Source organism: Urocitellus parryii, chromosome 3, assembly GCF_045843805.1.
Source record: "Urocitellus parryii isolate mUroPar1 chromosome 3, mUroPar1.hap1, whole genome shotgun sequence".
In the NCBI taxonomy this organism is placed as follows: domain Eukaryota; kingdom Metazoa; phylum Chordata; class Mammalia; order Rodentia; family Sciuridae; genus Urocitellus; species Urocitellus parryii.
Genome location: NC_135533.1, coordinates 209,800,957 through 209,816,396, shown reverse-complemented (window position 1 = coordinate 209,816,396; position 15,440 = coordinate 209,800,957). Strand labels below are relative to the sequence as shown.

The following is a 15,440-nucleotide window of genomic DNA, read 5'->3' as shown; positions in this document are numbered from 1 at the left end:
CCACTCGACTACAGAGGGACACTTGGGGCCAGGCTTGTCACGAACAGAGCTACTTTGGACATTCTTTGTTTCCTTTCAAGTCCTCACACTCGCTGGAGAAGTGTTTTACCCCTAGGACACCTTCAACCCGAGACTCACTCACTCACTCTCTCTCTCTCTCTCTCTCTCTTTTAACAGAAAGAAATTTGTTTTATTCCCAAAACATTTGGGTCATTTATGTAGGTAGTTTTGTTTGTATATATTTTGTTTTTTCCTCCAACACCATAGTTTCCTATAATAGGGCAGAAATCAGTACTGGATTCAGAATTATTAAGAATTATTAAGGCTGCTTGAGAATACTGGAACTGGGTGCAGGATTTGGGGCGTCCTGGGGAAGGCACACCCACTATTTGACACTAACGCTGCTACAGTCGGGATCTTAAAGGTCCTCCAAAGGCCCATCTGTTCAAGGCCTGGTGGTGCCATTGGGAGGGGGTGGCACCTTTAAGAGGCGGGGCCTAATGAAAGTCTTTAGGTCACTGGGGGCCTGCCTCACCCCTCCCCTGCCCCTCAGCTTCTGGACCTTGGAGGGAATCGCCTTGCTCCAGCACGTGCTCCCGGCACCATGAGCTGCCTCCCCAGGCCCCAAAGCCACAGAGTCAACTGATCATGGACTGGAGCCTCCGAAGCTGTGGGCCACTGTAAACCTTTGCTCTTCATAAGTGAACTGCCTAAGGCATTTTGTTACAGTGGCAGAGAGCTGATCAGGTTGAAAGACCCTAATTTTGTTCCCAGCTGCAGGGACATTCTTGTTGGTGTCTCCCAGGCACCTGTGTGAGTTCCTCTAAGAAGAATCCTTCATGGAGGACTCGCTGGGTCACCCGTCTGTTTTCCAAAGGCGGTCTATAATTCCCCCTGGTGACCGAGGCTGGGAGTTCTGGGCTCGTGTGATTGCTTCTGCGTCCATCTCAGTCTTTCACACGCAGAGTGACCCTCCCTCTGCCCGCTGACCAAGGTCTCCAGGTATGGTCATTAGAGACAAGAGCGCACGCAGGGGCCCCACAGAAGCCGAGCACTTACCCCGCAGTCGAAGCAGTTGAAGGAGGAGTGGAAGTAAGGCCGCGTGCCAAGCCCGTACATTTTTATAAACATTTCGGACATAAAGAGTCCTAAGAAAATGAATTCTGCATAGTCTGGAGGGAGAAGGAGGAAACGGAGAGGCGCTCAGCTGGGGTGAAGGCCGGCCAGGGCTTGTTCTCTAGAGCCCCGTCTCCCTTCTGGAAAAGGAGAGGAGAAGACGGGCCCCCCCAGCTGATCTCAGAGGGAGTCCAGCTGCTCTCCAGCGGTACCTCTGCTCTGGTTTGCAGAGAAGGGCTGGATGCAGCCAAGGCCCCCGCTTTTGTGTTGACGAGTGGTTCCCCAGGAGCTCGGTGCACTTCTATGTCCCCACTTCGAAAAGCTCACAGGATAATTAACCAACCGCCAGGGGCCTGGCGTGGACCCATAAGGCCGCTGGGTCTTATCTAAGAATCACGCTCCGTCCACTTTGGCCTGACTGAGCTCCCAAGGAAGAGGAAGAAATGGAAATCACAACGGGGTTTTGACTTGACGTCGGGACTGGATGCGGCACTGGGCCACCCGGGGCAGGCACGGCTCCTCGGGCACCCTCTGGAAATCCCATCTAGCTGCTCATCTAAAAGTCTGGATCAAGACAAAGACTCCTGTTCTTAGATTTAGGAATGCCAAGGCCTCCGGGACGGGTAAAGGTGGATCAGCAAAGCAAGGGCCCATCCCGGTCCTGTTCTGAGGGGGATTTCTTGGTGGGGTCGGAAGCTGAGGCTGGGGCTGGGGGGCTGCTCAGGGTCCTCACCTAACCAAGAGGGAGGGAGGAGGAGGGGTTCTGAGGGGGAGTCCGCCTAGAGAAAGGGAAGATGGAGACCCAAACACGCTTCTGAGAGTTTCCCACCATGGCCATGCGGCTCATCATTTGACGGCTGCTACGGGTGGAAGGTGTGTGTCCCCTTCCAAACGCATGTTGAAACTCAATCCCCAAGGAACCAAGGTAAGAGGCGGGCCCACAGGGGCTGGCCGCTGTCACATGGAGCCCCGGTAAACGGGATCAGATGCTCCTGTGAAAGGGTTCAATGGGTCAGTTCATCTCTCTTGCCTTTCTGCCTTCTGCCATGTGAAGACTCCAGGCTCCTCCCTCTCCAGGGGCCCAATGTTCAAGGTGCCTTCCTGGAAGCAGAGGGCAGCCCCACCAGGCAACCCAACCTGTCAGCACCTTGGTCTTGGACTTCCCAGTCTCCAGAACTGTGAGAAAATGAATTTCTATCTTTATTAAATGACCCAACCTCGGGTATTTTGTTACAGCAGCACACATGAGCTCAGACAATGGTCGAGAGTATTTACTAATCTTGCTTTTAGTAGGTGGTTGGGGTGGATTGTCGGGGTCCCTCACGCTTATTTTTCACTGAAATTTCCCTTTATTTGTAGGACTCTAAGGGGTGACAGTGTGATTGAGGTCTCTAGGATCAAAAGGCAGAAAAGGAAACCTGTCTGTAACCTCAGGTCCCTTCCGAGACCCAGTGGAAGTGGACGAGTGCCCCTGGGATGCTGGTTTCCTGGTTACCGTGGAACACACAGCGAGCCCTGCCCACGGCCTGAGGGAACTCCTCTCCACAGCACTGGGGGGGTCTGGAAGAACTTTCTGGACCATCAGATCTAAGTTCCACGGAGAACCGATGAGTCGGAGACCCAGGGAACCTAAAGACTTCATTGATTCTGAGACCCAGTTTTATTCAGACTTTGACATCTCTGAAGTGGAGAGGTTTCTAAAATCAGCAGGTCTAGTGTAGATGGCAGATTGTTGTCTTTCTTGGTGACACATAAAGAAGAGGGTGTCGTGTGTTTAAAGACACTTGGTGGATATGGATGGTGGTTATGACTGGCCCAAGGTCACATGGTGACTTAGGGGCAGGGAAGGCATGCAGCATTCAGGTCACCTGGTGTTCAGGGTCGGGATCTATTATCAGACACAGCTTGGACCCTGAAGCCTAGTTGCCTGGGTTCAAATCCTGGCTTCATCACTTCCTAGCTGTGGGACCTTGGACAAGTGACTGAACCTCTCGGTTTCTCAGTTATTTCAACAGGAAAATGGGGATAATTTAAGGATCTTTACAGACAGGAAGCCCAATCCTCTGTTCCTAAACCAGGACGGACTGCCAGGTGATTAGTAGGGAGGACAGGGGATTAAAAATAGACCATCAGAGGAGGTTATAACAGGAAGTAGAGTCCTCATTTATAAGAGACTCCGGGGGGAACAAACACAATTACTAAGGTTGGAACTAGGTCAGGACTCTTGGAAAGAGAACTGGCCCCGAGGGGTGTCCTGGGGGGTCAGTCATGACTGGGAACCACGAGGGCTTCAAGGAGACGGTGACCTCGGCTAGGCTCTCGGCCTTTCTAGGTCAAAGACTCGACTGTCTCTGTGGCAGGTGTCCCACGTCTGTCCTGAACCAGGACAAGAGGGTGACGGGCGAATAAATCAGGCCAGCTGAGAGACACCGAGGAGGGTGGCCGGTGGGTGGCGTGGTCTTGGGGAGCCCCACTCAGGGCCCCCGATGGGTACCTGCCCTTCGTGTGCCTGGCACGCCTCTTGTTGATTCCTCAGAGCTCTTTACTTTTTAAGTCCTGGCGGGATGATCCCTATCTCTACGGCTTCTCCCCACCCCGGCCAGCCCCCAGCTTTGACCCCGTCTCACACTTTTCCTGGAACCAGGCGGAGGGAGGAGGACCAGGCCTGAGGGTACAGGACCCACGGAGGGCAAGGTGCTCTCATGGTCCTTGGAGGGGAGGCCCAGGGGGCGGGAGAGGAGGTGGCCAAGGAGCCAAAGGCGTGGGCAGAGGGGGCCGAGAGCTGGACACAAACAGGAGAAACAGGACAATGGCTTCACTGTTCCCAGAGAGGCCGGGAAGTTCCATGTGAGCTTCTGTCTCTACCCCATTGCTGCCTCCCTCTGTCCCCCACTCCCTCCCCCAGCACCCACAACTCTGCCTGGAGTCCAGTTGACAGCCGTGGGCCTGGAGCAGGCGGGCTGTGCTGTGGCCTGGACACAGTGTCCCCTGAAAGGCTCAGGGGGTTAGAGGCTTGGGCCCGTGAGATGGCATTGGGAGGTGGCAGGGGCCTTTAAAAGGTGGGCCCTTGTGGGCGGTCCCTCGGCCAACTGTGGGCGTGCTCTCAAGGGCCTGGGATCCCAGGTGCCCTTGCTCTCTGCTTCTGGCTGCAGAATGACCACTTGCTCCCACACACCTGTCACTGCCACCTCCCCACCCCATCAGTTCCCCACGGACACAGGTGCCACCTGCTCCAGCCTCCTAAACTGTGAGCTCAATAAACCTTTCCTCTTCATAAAGTCAGCTGCCGAGGGCACTTTGTTGTAGTAACAGAAAACAGACTGACACAGCATCGGCCAGCCGCAGCTGGAGAGAACCGGAAAAAGACACTGGCTCCCAGGGAGGAGGACAGGAAGGGCCCGAGGAAGGGATGGGGAGCGGGCGGTACTCACAGAGGAAGTCGGAGAGCCACTCGGGCTGGTTGTAGTGAACGATAGCGACGCACAGGGTGTTGAGGGCGACCAGACTGAGCACAGTCCAGTAGAAGGCCTGAGTTTTGACCATGCGGCGGATGTAGAAGCGCATCCTCCGTTCCTTCTTGTGGAAGAAGGTCGAGTTCTCTAGCTTGGCACTTTTGATGCTGGCTCGGGCGAAGGGGGACCCTGCCAGGGAGAGAAGGCAGGGGGTCAGGCAGGCATTTCTGGGGAGGGGCGTGGCCAGCGCAGCCCTCCGGGAACCACTCTGACCCCGGGCTCAGCTTAGCGGAGAAAGCCACGCCCCTGAGACCCCCTGAGATGGTGGCACTGGAGGTCACCAGCGGGGACAGGCTGACAACAGGCAGGCCCAGGGCTCTCTCCAACAAGAGCCTGTGGCCTCTCGGAGCTGTGTCTGATGCCTGTGGCCGTCCAGAGCCCCTGCCCAGGATCCCGTGCCAGCTTGGAAGGCCTCCAGCTGAGGGGGAGGGTCCCCGTGTTCTTGGGACCTTTCACTTCAGAAGTGGTCACCGGGGACGAGCCGGGTGCGACTTCCACCTGCACACGTGTGTGCTCTGGAGCGTCTACTGAGGACCTATCCTGCCCCTGGGACACCCTAGTGTGGGGGAGTGACCAGAAAACCCACAGCAAGGCGCGGTGAGTGGCGGGGCGACTGGGGTGTTGGCCTGAGTCACCTCTGTGGCTGAGGTAGTGGAAAGAGCTGGTGCAAAAGTCCTGGGGCGGCACGTGCATGCCTGACGTGTTTGGTGTCACTGGAAGGAGTGGCTGAGGGAGGAGGTGAGCCAGGGAGGTGACGGGCCTGGCAAGGCCTGGGGAGCCCAGGGAGGTTCTTGGAGGAGCCGACACGGCTCAGGTGTTCACCGGGGCCCTCTGGTGTCGGGGAGGCACCGAGGGGGGAGGCGGAGGTGGCAGCCAGGAGCCCAGGAGGGGGCGACAAAGGGACGCCTGGGCCCGGAGGCGGTGTTTCAGGGGAGGCCATCTGGTGGATGGAGAGAGGGAGGGCGGGGAGCTGGGCCTGTGCCCCTGAGGAGGACGTCCTCCAGGGAGTGGGGGGCTGGGCAGCTGGCCAGGGCTGTGTGGGTGGAGACTCGTCTCCTGGCCTCTCTGGTCCCCCTCCACAGTCTGCCTGGGGCTGCTTGGCTCAGGGCGCAGCCTCCCCCAGTGCAGCCTCCACTCCCTCGGACCCTCTGCCTCCCCCCAGGGGCTGAACAGCTCCTGCTCCACCTCCGAGCCACCTTCCGAAGCCTTTTGTAAAGTCATAGTTCTGAAACGGACTCTCTCTCCGTTGCCCAGGCTGGCCTCAGGCTTGAGATCCTCCTGCCTCAGCCTCCGAGCACGGGACACTACGGGTGTGTGCCACCCAGGGCTCTCGTGGCTTTCTGGACCGTCCCTGCGGAGGGCTGAGCGGGGGTGCTGTGAGTCCCCCGGGGATTCTCGAGTTGGACACTTGGTCCCCAGGATGGCCATGTTTTAGCTGGAGGGACCTTTAAGAGGCGGGGCCTTGTGGGAGGACCCGGAGCCACCCTCAGAGGGACTGGATCTGGCTCCCCTGGGGCCCTGAGCTTGTTGTGAGGAATGGGCCTGAGGCTTCCATTCCTCCCTGGTTTCCTTCTCCCATGATCCTTCCCTCCCGTCCACACTCCCAACAGGATGCCACCGGCCACAGTAGGAGGCAGCCCAGGGGCCACTCACTGGAGCTGGCACCATGTGGTGTATCTGCAGCTTCCGAAACCTGAGCTAAACAAACCTCTTTAAAAAAATAAGTTCCCAGCCTCAGGGAATTCATTATAGTAACAGAAAACGAACCCAGACGACCTCCCTGTCTCATGGTTTGAATGGTGTCTTCCAGAACTCGTGTGAGATCCCAACAGGGTCCTCAAAGAAATGACTGAAGTAAAAAGAGGCCACTGGGGTGGTCCCAACCAGCAGGACTCATGTGCTTACAAGAGATCAGCAAGACCACGGGGGACACAGGGAGAAGGTGCCCAGGGGGCTCAGGAGGCACAGCTCTGTCCACACCCTGATCTCAGACGCGCAGCCTCCAGAGCCATGAGACGATACATTTCTGTTGCTTAAGCCACTGAGTCTGTGGCAGTTGGTTAGAGTGGCCCCAGGGGATGGCTCAAGTTTGAGGTTTCATCCTCAAATGAAACCTAGTCTACTTTAGTTTTTATTCTTCTTATTTTCTTGAGACAGAGACTGGTCTCCAGCTCCTGAACTCAAGAGATCCTCCTGCCTCAGCCTCCCGAGTTCTGGGTCTATAGTGTGTGCCCTGGCACCTGGCTTTGAACCCTACTTTAAAACAATTCCTGCAAGAAGCTTCCTTTGGTTTTCTGCCAAATTCTTCCCTGCCCTATACATCCACGAGATTTCTTGTCACATTTCTTACAATTATTTCTGCTCTGAGGTGACCTTTCTCCCCTGATTTCAAAAATAATACAGGTGACTAATTCACACACCCCAGAAAATGTCATGTAGGAAGTGACAAACCCCTACAATCCCCTGATTTCTATACCTTTAACATTTCCAAATGTTGTTTTTTTAAAAACGGGATCATATTGTACCTAGTGTTGTGCAACTTGATGTATCTCAGAATACATCTTTCTGTGCTGGCAGCAACTGTGCTTTTTCTAACTGTCGAATATTCCACTGAATGGATCTACCATGATTTCTTTACCCATTCCCCCACTGCAGAGCATGGTGGGCTGTTTCTGTGTTTTTCCTTTTCCTTCCTTCCTTTCTTCCTTCCACGCTAGGCACTGAACCTGGGCCTTGCCCATGCTAGACAAGTGCTCTACCACTGAGCTACATCCCAAGCCTTGGTTTTTACTTTTTGATCATCAGAAACAACGATGTTGAGAAGAAGCTGGGACATGATCTTTGGCACGTGTGAAGAAACGGTCTTGAAGTATAGATGGAAGGTCAAGGAGTGTGGACTCTTACTGAAAGTCTATTCAGATCATGCCAAATGCTACGTCACAACGGCACCAGATGAGACTGCCGTCTGCCCCCCTCCTTTTCCTCTCTCCCAGATCAGCCGAGGAAGGACGGAAGGGAGGTCCTGGCTGGGCCGCGGGAAGAGCCTGGCATCCAGCCCAGGGTGTGGGGCAGCGGCAGAACCTTCTTTGCCCATGAGAAGAAAACAAACTGCGTTTCCAATGGGAGCCACCAGGCTGACGGGGACGGATGTGACCGAGCACACTCGGGGGGGTCCCCAGGCTCCCCTCGGCCAGTCCATCCCCACGAGGAGACACAGGCTTCGGACAGAAACTAAAACTGCAAATGAAGGCCAGCTTCCCGGCGCCATTAGGACTGGGAGATGGACAGGGTCACCTGGGTGGCCTGGGCGGGGACTGTGGGCACACGCATCCTTGGCGGGTTTCCTCCTGTGTTCTGTGTCTGTGACCCTCAGAGTGACAGCTGAAGGGCTCCTTCCCCCAGGGAACGTGCCCAGAAGGGAGGGGAGCCCCGTGCACAGGTGGGCACAGAGCAGTCAAGTGGAGCCTGGGGGAAGCACAGCACCGTGTCACAGGGGGTCCCCTTCCCCTGCCTCCCTCCATCCTGCATTTCCTCTGCCTCCGTCCTTCCCCTCCCCCAGCCCCACTCCCTCCGCCTGGAGGCTCTTCTGCCTCCCTTCATGATTGGGATTTAAAAAATCATGTTTAAAACCCCCACACCCTATTCCCCCTCACTGCACAAGGACAAAAGCCACAGTCCCCACGAATAAGCCCATAGCACGTGAGGGGCACGAGGAAAAGAAAAGACGTCCCCGGGCGCCTCTCAACCAACCCTGGTCGTTAGGATATTTTTTGTTCTATTTTCGAAACTGGAGCTGGGGCCCAGGACCGCTTTCACCCACTGAGCTGCGCCTCCGGCCCTTTGATTTTGTGTTTTGAGACAGGGTCTCGCTAAGTTGCTGAGGCTGACCTTAAACCCACGATCCTCCTGCCTCAGCCTCCTCAGCTGCTGGGATGACAGGTGTGTGCCACTGCACCCAGCCCTGAGCTCCGTGTCTTGTTCCCATCTGGGCACCTAATGACGGCAGCCCCCCCAAACTCTTCCTGAAGAGCTACAAGTGGGGCACCCCTAGTCCCCAGATCCAGCTTCCAAAATGCTGGAAGATCTCAAACCTCTTGAGGACGGACGCGACGTCCCAGGTGGAAAATTCCACACCACGAAATAGCAACAGGTTTCCTGCACAGCATCACTCAGAGATGCATGACGTCAGTGCACACCAGGCCTGCCTGAGCTCCGCCTTTAGACCTGGCTCCCAGCTCCTCAGGGTCTCTCTGTCACTATTCCAAAATCTGACAAGGGACCCTTGACCATGGTGAACTGGCCGATGTCACCGGGAGCCTTGTCTAGATCCACCCAGGGAGACTGCATGGTCCTTGCCTCGGTCACAGCACCTGCCCGGGCTCAGCGGGCAGGGGCAGGTGGGGACCCCGAGCAGGCGGAGGGTTCCCAGGCCCTCGCCCTGGTTCCGGGTGGGTGGGGGGAGGCGGGGCAGGCTCACCCACAGAGGCGATGTCGGCCAGCTGGTCCTCGGCCTCCTCGGGGTGCAGCAGGTCCGTCTTGCTCTTCTTGACGGTGGCCCTCCGCAGAGCTCCAGCAATGGGAACATGGCAAGAGACACAGGCGTGACCCTGGCTGCTCCGGACGCCGGACCACCACCCGAGGCAGGGTGCCCATCGGGGCCCAGGGAGGGGGTCACCTGGCTTCAGGGGTCTGGACAAGGACTGTCCTGCGCTCTGGCCACCCTTTCTCCTCCGACTTATTTTTAAGTCCTAAAACCTGCTTCCTGGGAGTCCTGGGACTGACACCCAGGGACCACCAGCCGTGGGCCTGCAGCGTGCTGGGGGGCTCACCCCGGGGGCAGTCAGTCCGACACACGTTTGATAAGGAGATCTAGACGCCCCCCCCCCCCATGGCCCGTCCTGTTCCTGAGTAAAATCGCCAGGACTCTTATGTGGCCCAGGTGGGCCTCACACTCCGGGGCCAAAGCCAACCTCCTGCCTCAGCCTCCCGAGGAGCAGGGACCACAGGCCAGCAGCCCCAGGTCCACTCCATGACCGCCCAGGGCCGGATCCCAGTCCCTTGTCTCCTGGGCATCCCAGGGACTTCCAGTCAACAGCTGGCCCTGCCTGATCCTGACCCCGGAGCAACCAGCTGGAGCTGGAACGCAGCGACCTGAACCAGAGCTGGGCCTCGGTCACGGCAAAGGGGGCCAGGCTGGACGCCGCGACGTCCCACACTCCCCTCGGGCAGGTTCCCGCCATCCCCGACCCTTCCTGCCCTGACCTGGCCTCACTTTGGCTCCTGGCACCTCCTGGACCCCGAAGTACACCCCTGACGGCCCCTGGGAACCCAGTGGTACGTCCCCAGCCCTGGCTGCTCCCGGCGGGGACCCCCGCCAGCTCGGGGGTAGAGCAGTTACCATCAAAGGGATGTCGCTGCTCCACGTCGGCCTCGTCCTCCGCCAGGATCACTTCTTCTAAGGAGGAAGGACACAGGGTCACGGCGCCTCTCCTGGGCACGGGCTCGCCCGCCCTGGGAGCAGGGTTCCCTGGGCCACCCCGGCTGGCCCCTGGCTCCCGGGCACCTGGAGCTCCCTCTCTCTGGCCCCGCCCTCTGTCTCTGGCCCCGCCCTCTGTCTCTGGCCCCGCCCTCTGTCTCTGGCCCCGCCCTCTGTCTCTGGCCCCGCCCTCTGTCTCTGGCCCCTCCTTCCTCAGTTCGCGCCCAGCTCTGGCCTCGGATGTGCCGGGTCCCAGGGATCCTGTGCCCGGTGTTTGGTCCATGGCTTGGGCAGTGGTGGGTCCCTTAAGGGTTTAGGCCATACGGGGCGTGTCTTTGGAAGGAATCAAGGTAGTTCTCCAGGGACAACTGAACTGTTGCACGTGCAAGTGTTATAAGAGTGCCCCTCTCTGGCTTCCTGTTTGACAAAGGGACTCCTCTCCCTTTGCATGCTCATGATTCCATAAAGTCCTCAGTGCTGAGCCGATCCTGGCACCGTGACTTTGAACCTCCAGGATGGTGAGCTAAAGAAACCTCTTCTTTATACAGTTATCCTGCCTCGGGTATTTTGTCATAGTAATGAATACACCAACCTTATTCCCCCTCTCACACTCCCGGGCAGCCCCACCTCCGCCTACAAGCTCCTGCTTACACTGGCTCCTGTCACTTCCCTGTCCCCCCCTCCTCTCCCCTTCTACTCACTCCAGTCCCGCTGGCTTCCTGGCCACTCCCACTACGCCTGGCTTCTGCCCTTGCTCTGCTGGAGCTGAACTCCCACCCCCCACATCTGTTGTCCTCTCCTTCAGGCCTCGGCCAGATGCCACTTCCTCCAGACCTTCCCTGACACCCTGACTCCAGCTCTTCTCTGCTCCCTTCCTGCTCCCGCGTGTGGTGGCTCCCAACAAGAGGAGCCTGTCTTCATGTTCTCTCTAGCATTCCGACCCGAGGGCAGGGACTGGGTTTGTCTGGCGCCCACCCCCTCGGTGCCTGGCACGGAGCCTGCCACGCGGCAGGTGCCCCTAAGTGTCTGCTGGTGGCAGAACAAGCCGCCTACTGTGTGCCAGGTGCCGAGCTTCCTAAGCGCCCAGCCCTGATGTCTGGCTGAAGCTCCTTGAGGGGGTCGGGAGCCCTCCACAGGCACATGCTGTGCGTCCAGGGCTCCACCAGGGGTGGACCAGAAGTACCCAGAAAAGGTCTTTGTCCCAAACACGGGCAAGCCTTTCCTTGTCATTATCCCCAAACACTGCAGCACTCGGCTGCAGCAGGTGTCACGAGTCACCCGTGCGCACAGGTTCGGTCAAACACTGGGCCATTTTCTATGTGGGACTGAAGATCTGGGTGTCTGTGGGGGGTCCTGGACCCATCCCCTGGGAAACCAAGGGACAACTGCACTTAACCATCAGGAAAACTGCAGCACAGGGAGGTGACACGGAGTGTCAGGGGGTGGCACGGCTGGAATGCCCTTTTTATTTTCTATTTTGAGACCCTCACTATGTTGCTAAGGCTGGCCTCAAATTTGTGATCCTCCTGCCTCAGCCTCCCGCGTTGCTGGGATTACAGGCGGGCACCACGTGCCTGGCTCCAAGATCTGATTTGGAACTTAACGATCAGGCAATGTCATATCCCCGAGGCTCAATGTCCTACTCTAGATTCTTGCTGCCAGGGTCTGGGATGCCGACTCACATCTCTCCTCCCACGGGATCCCTCCCTGGCCCTCTCCACGCGGCACGCCTGGCCCTGGGTGGCTGGGACTTGCAGCCCTGGCTCTCACCTGCTTTGGAGATCACTCCATGTACCCGTTGAGCTCGCGCTCAATCTGCTGCTGCCGCCTGAGCTTCAGGAACGCCCTCCGGTTCTCCACCCGTTCCCTCTCTTTGGCGAACTCTCTGCAGGAGCACGGGATCAGGGGCTGAGGTGGGGGGGGGGTTCTGGGGGCGTCTGTGTGTGTGCTCGGGGGTTCTCTGGGGGGCACTTGTCGCCCACTCAGTCTCCTGGGAGGACATGGAGTCCCATGGGCTGGGGGTCCCTGCAGGCCTTCCCCATCCCAGCAGCTGCGCCAGCCCCAGAGAAAGCAAAGCGTGCTTTGCTCCGTGCCCGTCCCCTCCACCTCCCTGGCCGAGAGCTCCGGCCAGCCCCCGAGTCGGGCCAGGGGACCCAGGCTGAGGCCTCCCGCGGCAGCCTCCTCCCCTGGCAGGCCCTGCCGCTTCCTGACCCCCTCCTCCTGTTCTGAGCAGAGAGGCCGCAAGGGGGGAGGCGGGGGCAGCTTCCAGGAGGGTGTCCGTGAGGAGAGATGGAGGAGGCTGGGGTTGCCGACGGCACCACGGGGCCACCACACCAGTCCTTGGACTTCTTATGGCAAGAAATCCAAAGTCCAATTATAATCAAGCCAAAAAAATGGGATTCAGAGCCTCTTTATGGCAGGAAAATAAATTTTTGTATTTTACTTAGAGACAGAGTCTCCCTGAGTTGCTCAGCGCCTTGCCAAGGCTGAGGCTGGCTTTGAACTCACGGACCTCCGGCCAGCCTCCCGAGCTGCTGGGATGACAGGCGAGAGCCACTTCCCTGGCTAGGAAAAAACTTTCTGATCGTCTCTGATGATATTATGTTTGGAAAATGGGAGAAGAGGAACCCAAATTATTATTCATTTATTTATTTTTTGGTGAAAAGTGTGAATCCCAGGCAGGGAGGCTCCTGTGGCCCTCACCCTGCCCCTCGCGGGGCACAGCCCGCTGCTGCGTGTGGCTTGCCAAGGACGGTCTGAAGACCCCCCGGGAAGAGCCAGGGCGTGCTGTTACCTGGTGGGTGGGAACGGAGGCTGGGAGCTGTGGGGAGGCTGGAGATCTGGGGGAGGCTGGGAGCTGTGGGGAGGCTGGAGATCTGGGGAAGGCTGGCGAGCTGTGGGGAGGCTGGTGTGCCCTGGGGACAGGAGGTGGGCACAGGAGGAGGTGGGGGACTCACCCCGACAGCACGCCCAGCACGAGGTTCAGCATGAAGAAGGAGCCGATGATGATGAGGGGGATGAAGTACAGCCAGTTCCAGGTGTTCCCTGAGGCGTCGTTGCTCTGTGCAAGAGGAGGAGCAGGTGAGGGAGCGCAGGTGCAGGTCCCCGGCCCCGAGGGTCAGGAGGACGCAGAGGAGCCCTCAGGGCCGCGGCTCCCTCCCCAGGCTCGGGAGGAACCCGGGGAACTCACGAGGGTCACCCAGACGGAGGCCGGAGCAAGAGGAGGAAGCCCTGCTGCCCCACAGTCAGGGCCGTGTCCCCCACGGGAGGTGTGTGACTGCGGGGTCTGGTGGCCTGCAGAAGTCACCAAGCCAGACGGCGGGGCCACGGGCCTCTTCCTCCAGGGCCCCTCTCCTCCCTCCTGCAGCCTCAACGTCAGCCACAAAAACCTCCCAGAGAAGCGGCTGAATCCTCAAGGGGCAAGGAATCTAGAAATAGAACGATCCCCAACAGAACAGAAGACAGGAGGAGAGGGAGGGAGGAGGGGGAGGGAGAGGGCGGGGGAGGGGGGAGGGAGAGGGGAGGGGGGAGAGGGAGGGGGGGAGGGAGAGGGCGGGGGAGGGGGAGAGGGAGGGGAGGGGGAGAGGGAGGGGGGAGGGAGAGGGCGGGGGAGGGGGGAGAGGGAGGGGAGGGGGAGAGGGAGGGGGGAGGGAGAGGGCGGGGGAGGGGGGAGAGGGAGGGAGGGGGAGAAGGAGTGAGGGGTGGGGGAGGGGGAGGGGAGAGGGAGGGGGGAGGGAGAGGGCGGGGGAGGGGGGAGAGGGAGGGAGGGGGAGGAGGGAGGGGGAGAAGGAGTGAGGGGTGGGGGGAGGGGAGAGGGAGGGTGGGGGAGGGGAGAGAGGGGGGAAGCAGGGGAGAGGGGGGGAAGGGGGAGAGGAGGAGGGGAAGAGGTGGGGGGGCAAGGCGAGCACATCAATGGAGCCCTTATATTTCCTAGGTGCTGGGTGCTCTTTTAAGCGCATTACCTATGGGGATTCACTTCACTATTATATATATATACACATGTATGTATACTTTTTGGTGGTGCTGGGGATTGAACCCAGGGCCCTGTGCATGCGAGGCAAGCACTCTACCAACTGAGCTCTATCCCCAGCCCCTATTTAATCTTAATGATGTACCTATGTTATCACCTTACCCATTTAATTAATCAATTGATTTTTGATATCAGGGATTGAACCCAGAGATACTTAACCACTGAGCCACATCCCCAGTCCCTTCTTTAAATTTTATGAAGAGACGGGGTCTCGCTGAGTTGCTTAGGGCCTAAGTCACTGAGGCTGGTTTTGAACTTGTGATTCTCCTGCTGGGATTTCTAGCGTGTGCCTGGTTCTCTTGCCCATTTTGTAACTGAGAAAACTAAGTCTTGGAAAGACAAAATCCTAGGCAGAGTCAGAGAGCTGGTCAGTGACGATGTTGGAACCAGGCAGGTGCCCTCCCCTGACCCCATGGACTTAACCTCTGTGCTGGGAAGCATTGGATTGAGCCATCAGGGAAGGTGGAACCTTCCAGTGGTTCATCACCCTGTGGCACCTGCAGAGTGTAGGTCTCCAGTGTGGCTTTAAAAGCCCACCTTTAAAAATATGTACAAATGCTGCAGAAGAAAACCTAAAATAAGAAAGACTGGCACCACCAGGTTTCAGTGAGGCTCTGGGGTAACTGACGTCCCACCGTGCAGTCTGGGGAAGTGAGGTGTGGGGCGCTCGTCTGCAGGCTCAGCCGGGGAGGCCGAGGCAGGAGGGCTGCTGGGGTTCGAGGCCAACTGGTACCAGGGGGAGGCCAGCAAACCAACCCCCACCAGGTGGACGAAGGTGCGGCTCAAAGCCCCGAGGAGAGTCCCTGGGGGAGGAGGTGAAGGGGTGGGGGGCGCCTTCTGGGCCTGAGAAGTTTCTGCTTCCGTGGGGCCGGCCACACCCGCGCCTGCGCCTGTGGGTTGTCACTCTTCACGGCCGCGCAGTTTCCTGTGTGTTTATTGTCCTGATCTTAGAATGGTCTTGTGTTAGTTAACTCTGTCTTGGGAAGGAAGGAAGGTCGGGCCTCGGGGACGTGGCGATTAGTGACAGGAGCCACCTGCAGGCTCCACCCGAGGCCCGGGAGCCACCAGATCAGACGAAGGAGAGCACGTGGGGTCCTGGGGACAGAGCTCGAGTTGGGGGAGACCACGGCAGTGCCAGGGCCGAGGGGGAGATGGGGACGGGCTGGGGTGCAGCCCCTGCCGGGCCCTGGGGTCCCTCCCCGCCTCGCAAAACAGATGTTAAGAAGGTCCATCTTTTCTGGGGGCCCAGCCTGTCGTCCCAGAGGCTTGGGAGGCTGAGGCAGGAGGATCACGAGTTCAAGGCCAG

At 58.5% G+C, this 15,440-nt stretch overlaps 1 protein-coding gene across 1 annotated transcript in view; it reads right to left on the bottom strand.

Annotated features, from left to right (window-relative positions):
• Positions 1-15,440, bottom strand: part of LOC113190371 (voltage-dependent P/Q-type calcium channel subunit alpha-1A) — a gene marked incomplete at its 5' end in the record, with an annotated part of 137,110 nt that overhangs the window by 69,936 nt on the left and 51,734 nt on the right. The window contains 9 exon segments of the mRNA XM_077796545.1: positions 1,060-1,172; positions 4,548-4,757; positions 9,106-9,195; positions 9,916-9,918; positions 10,027-10,083; positions 11,875-11,889; positions 11,892-11,989; positions 13,062-13,165; positions 14,897-14,937. Of these exon segments, the coding sequence (XP_077652671.1) occupies positions 1,060-1,172; positions 4,548-4,757; positions 9,106-9,195; positions 9,916-9,918; positions 10,027-10,083; positions 11,875-11,889; positions 11,892-11,989; positions 13,062-13,165; positions 14,897-14,937 (731 nt within the window).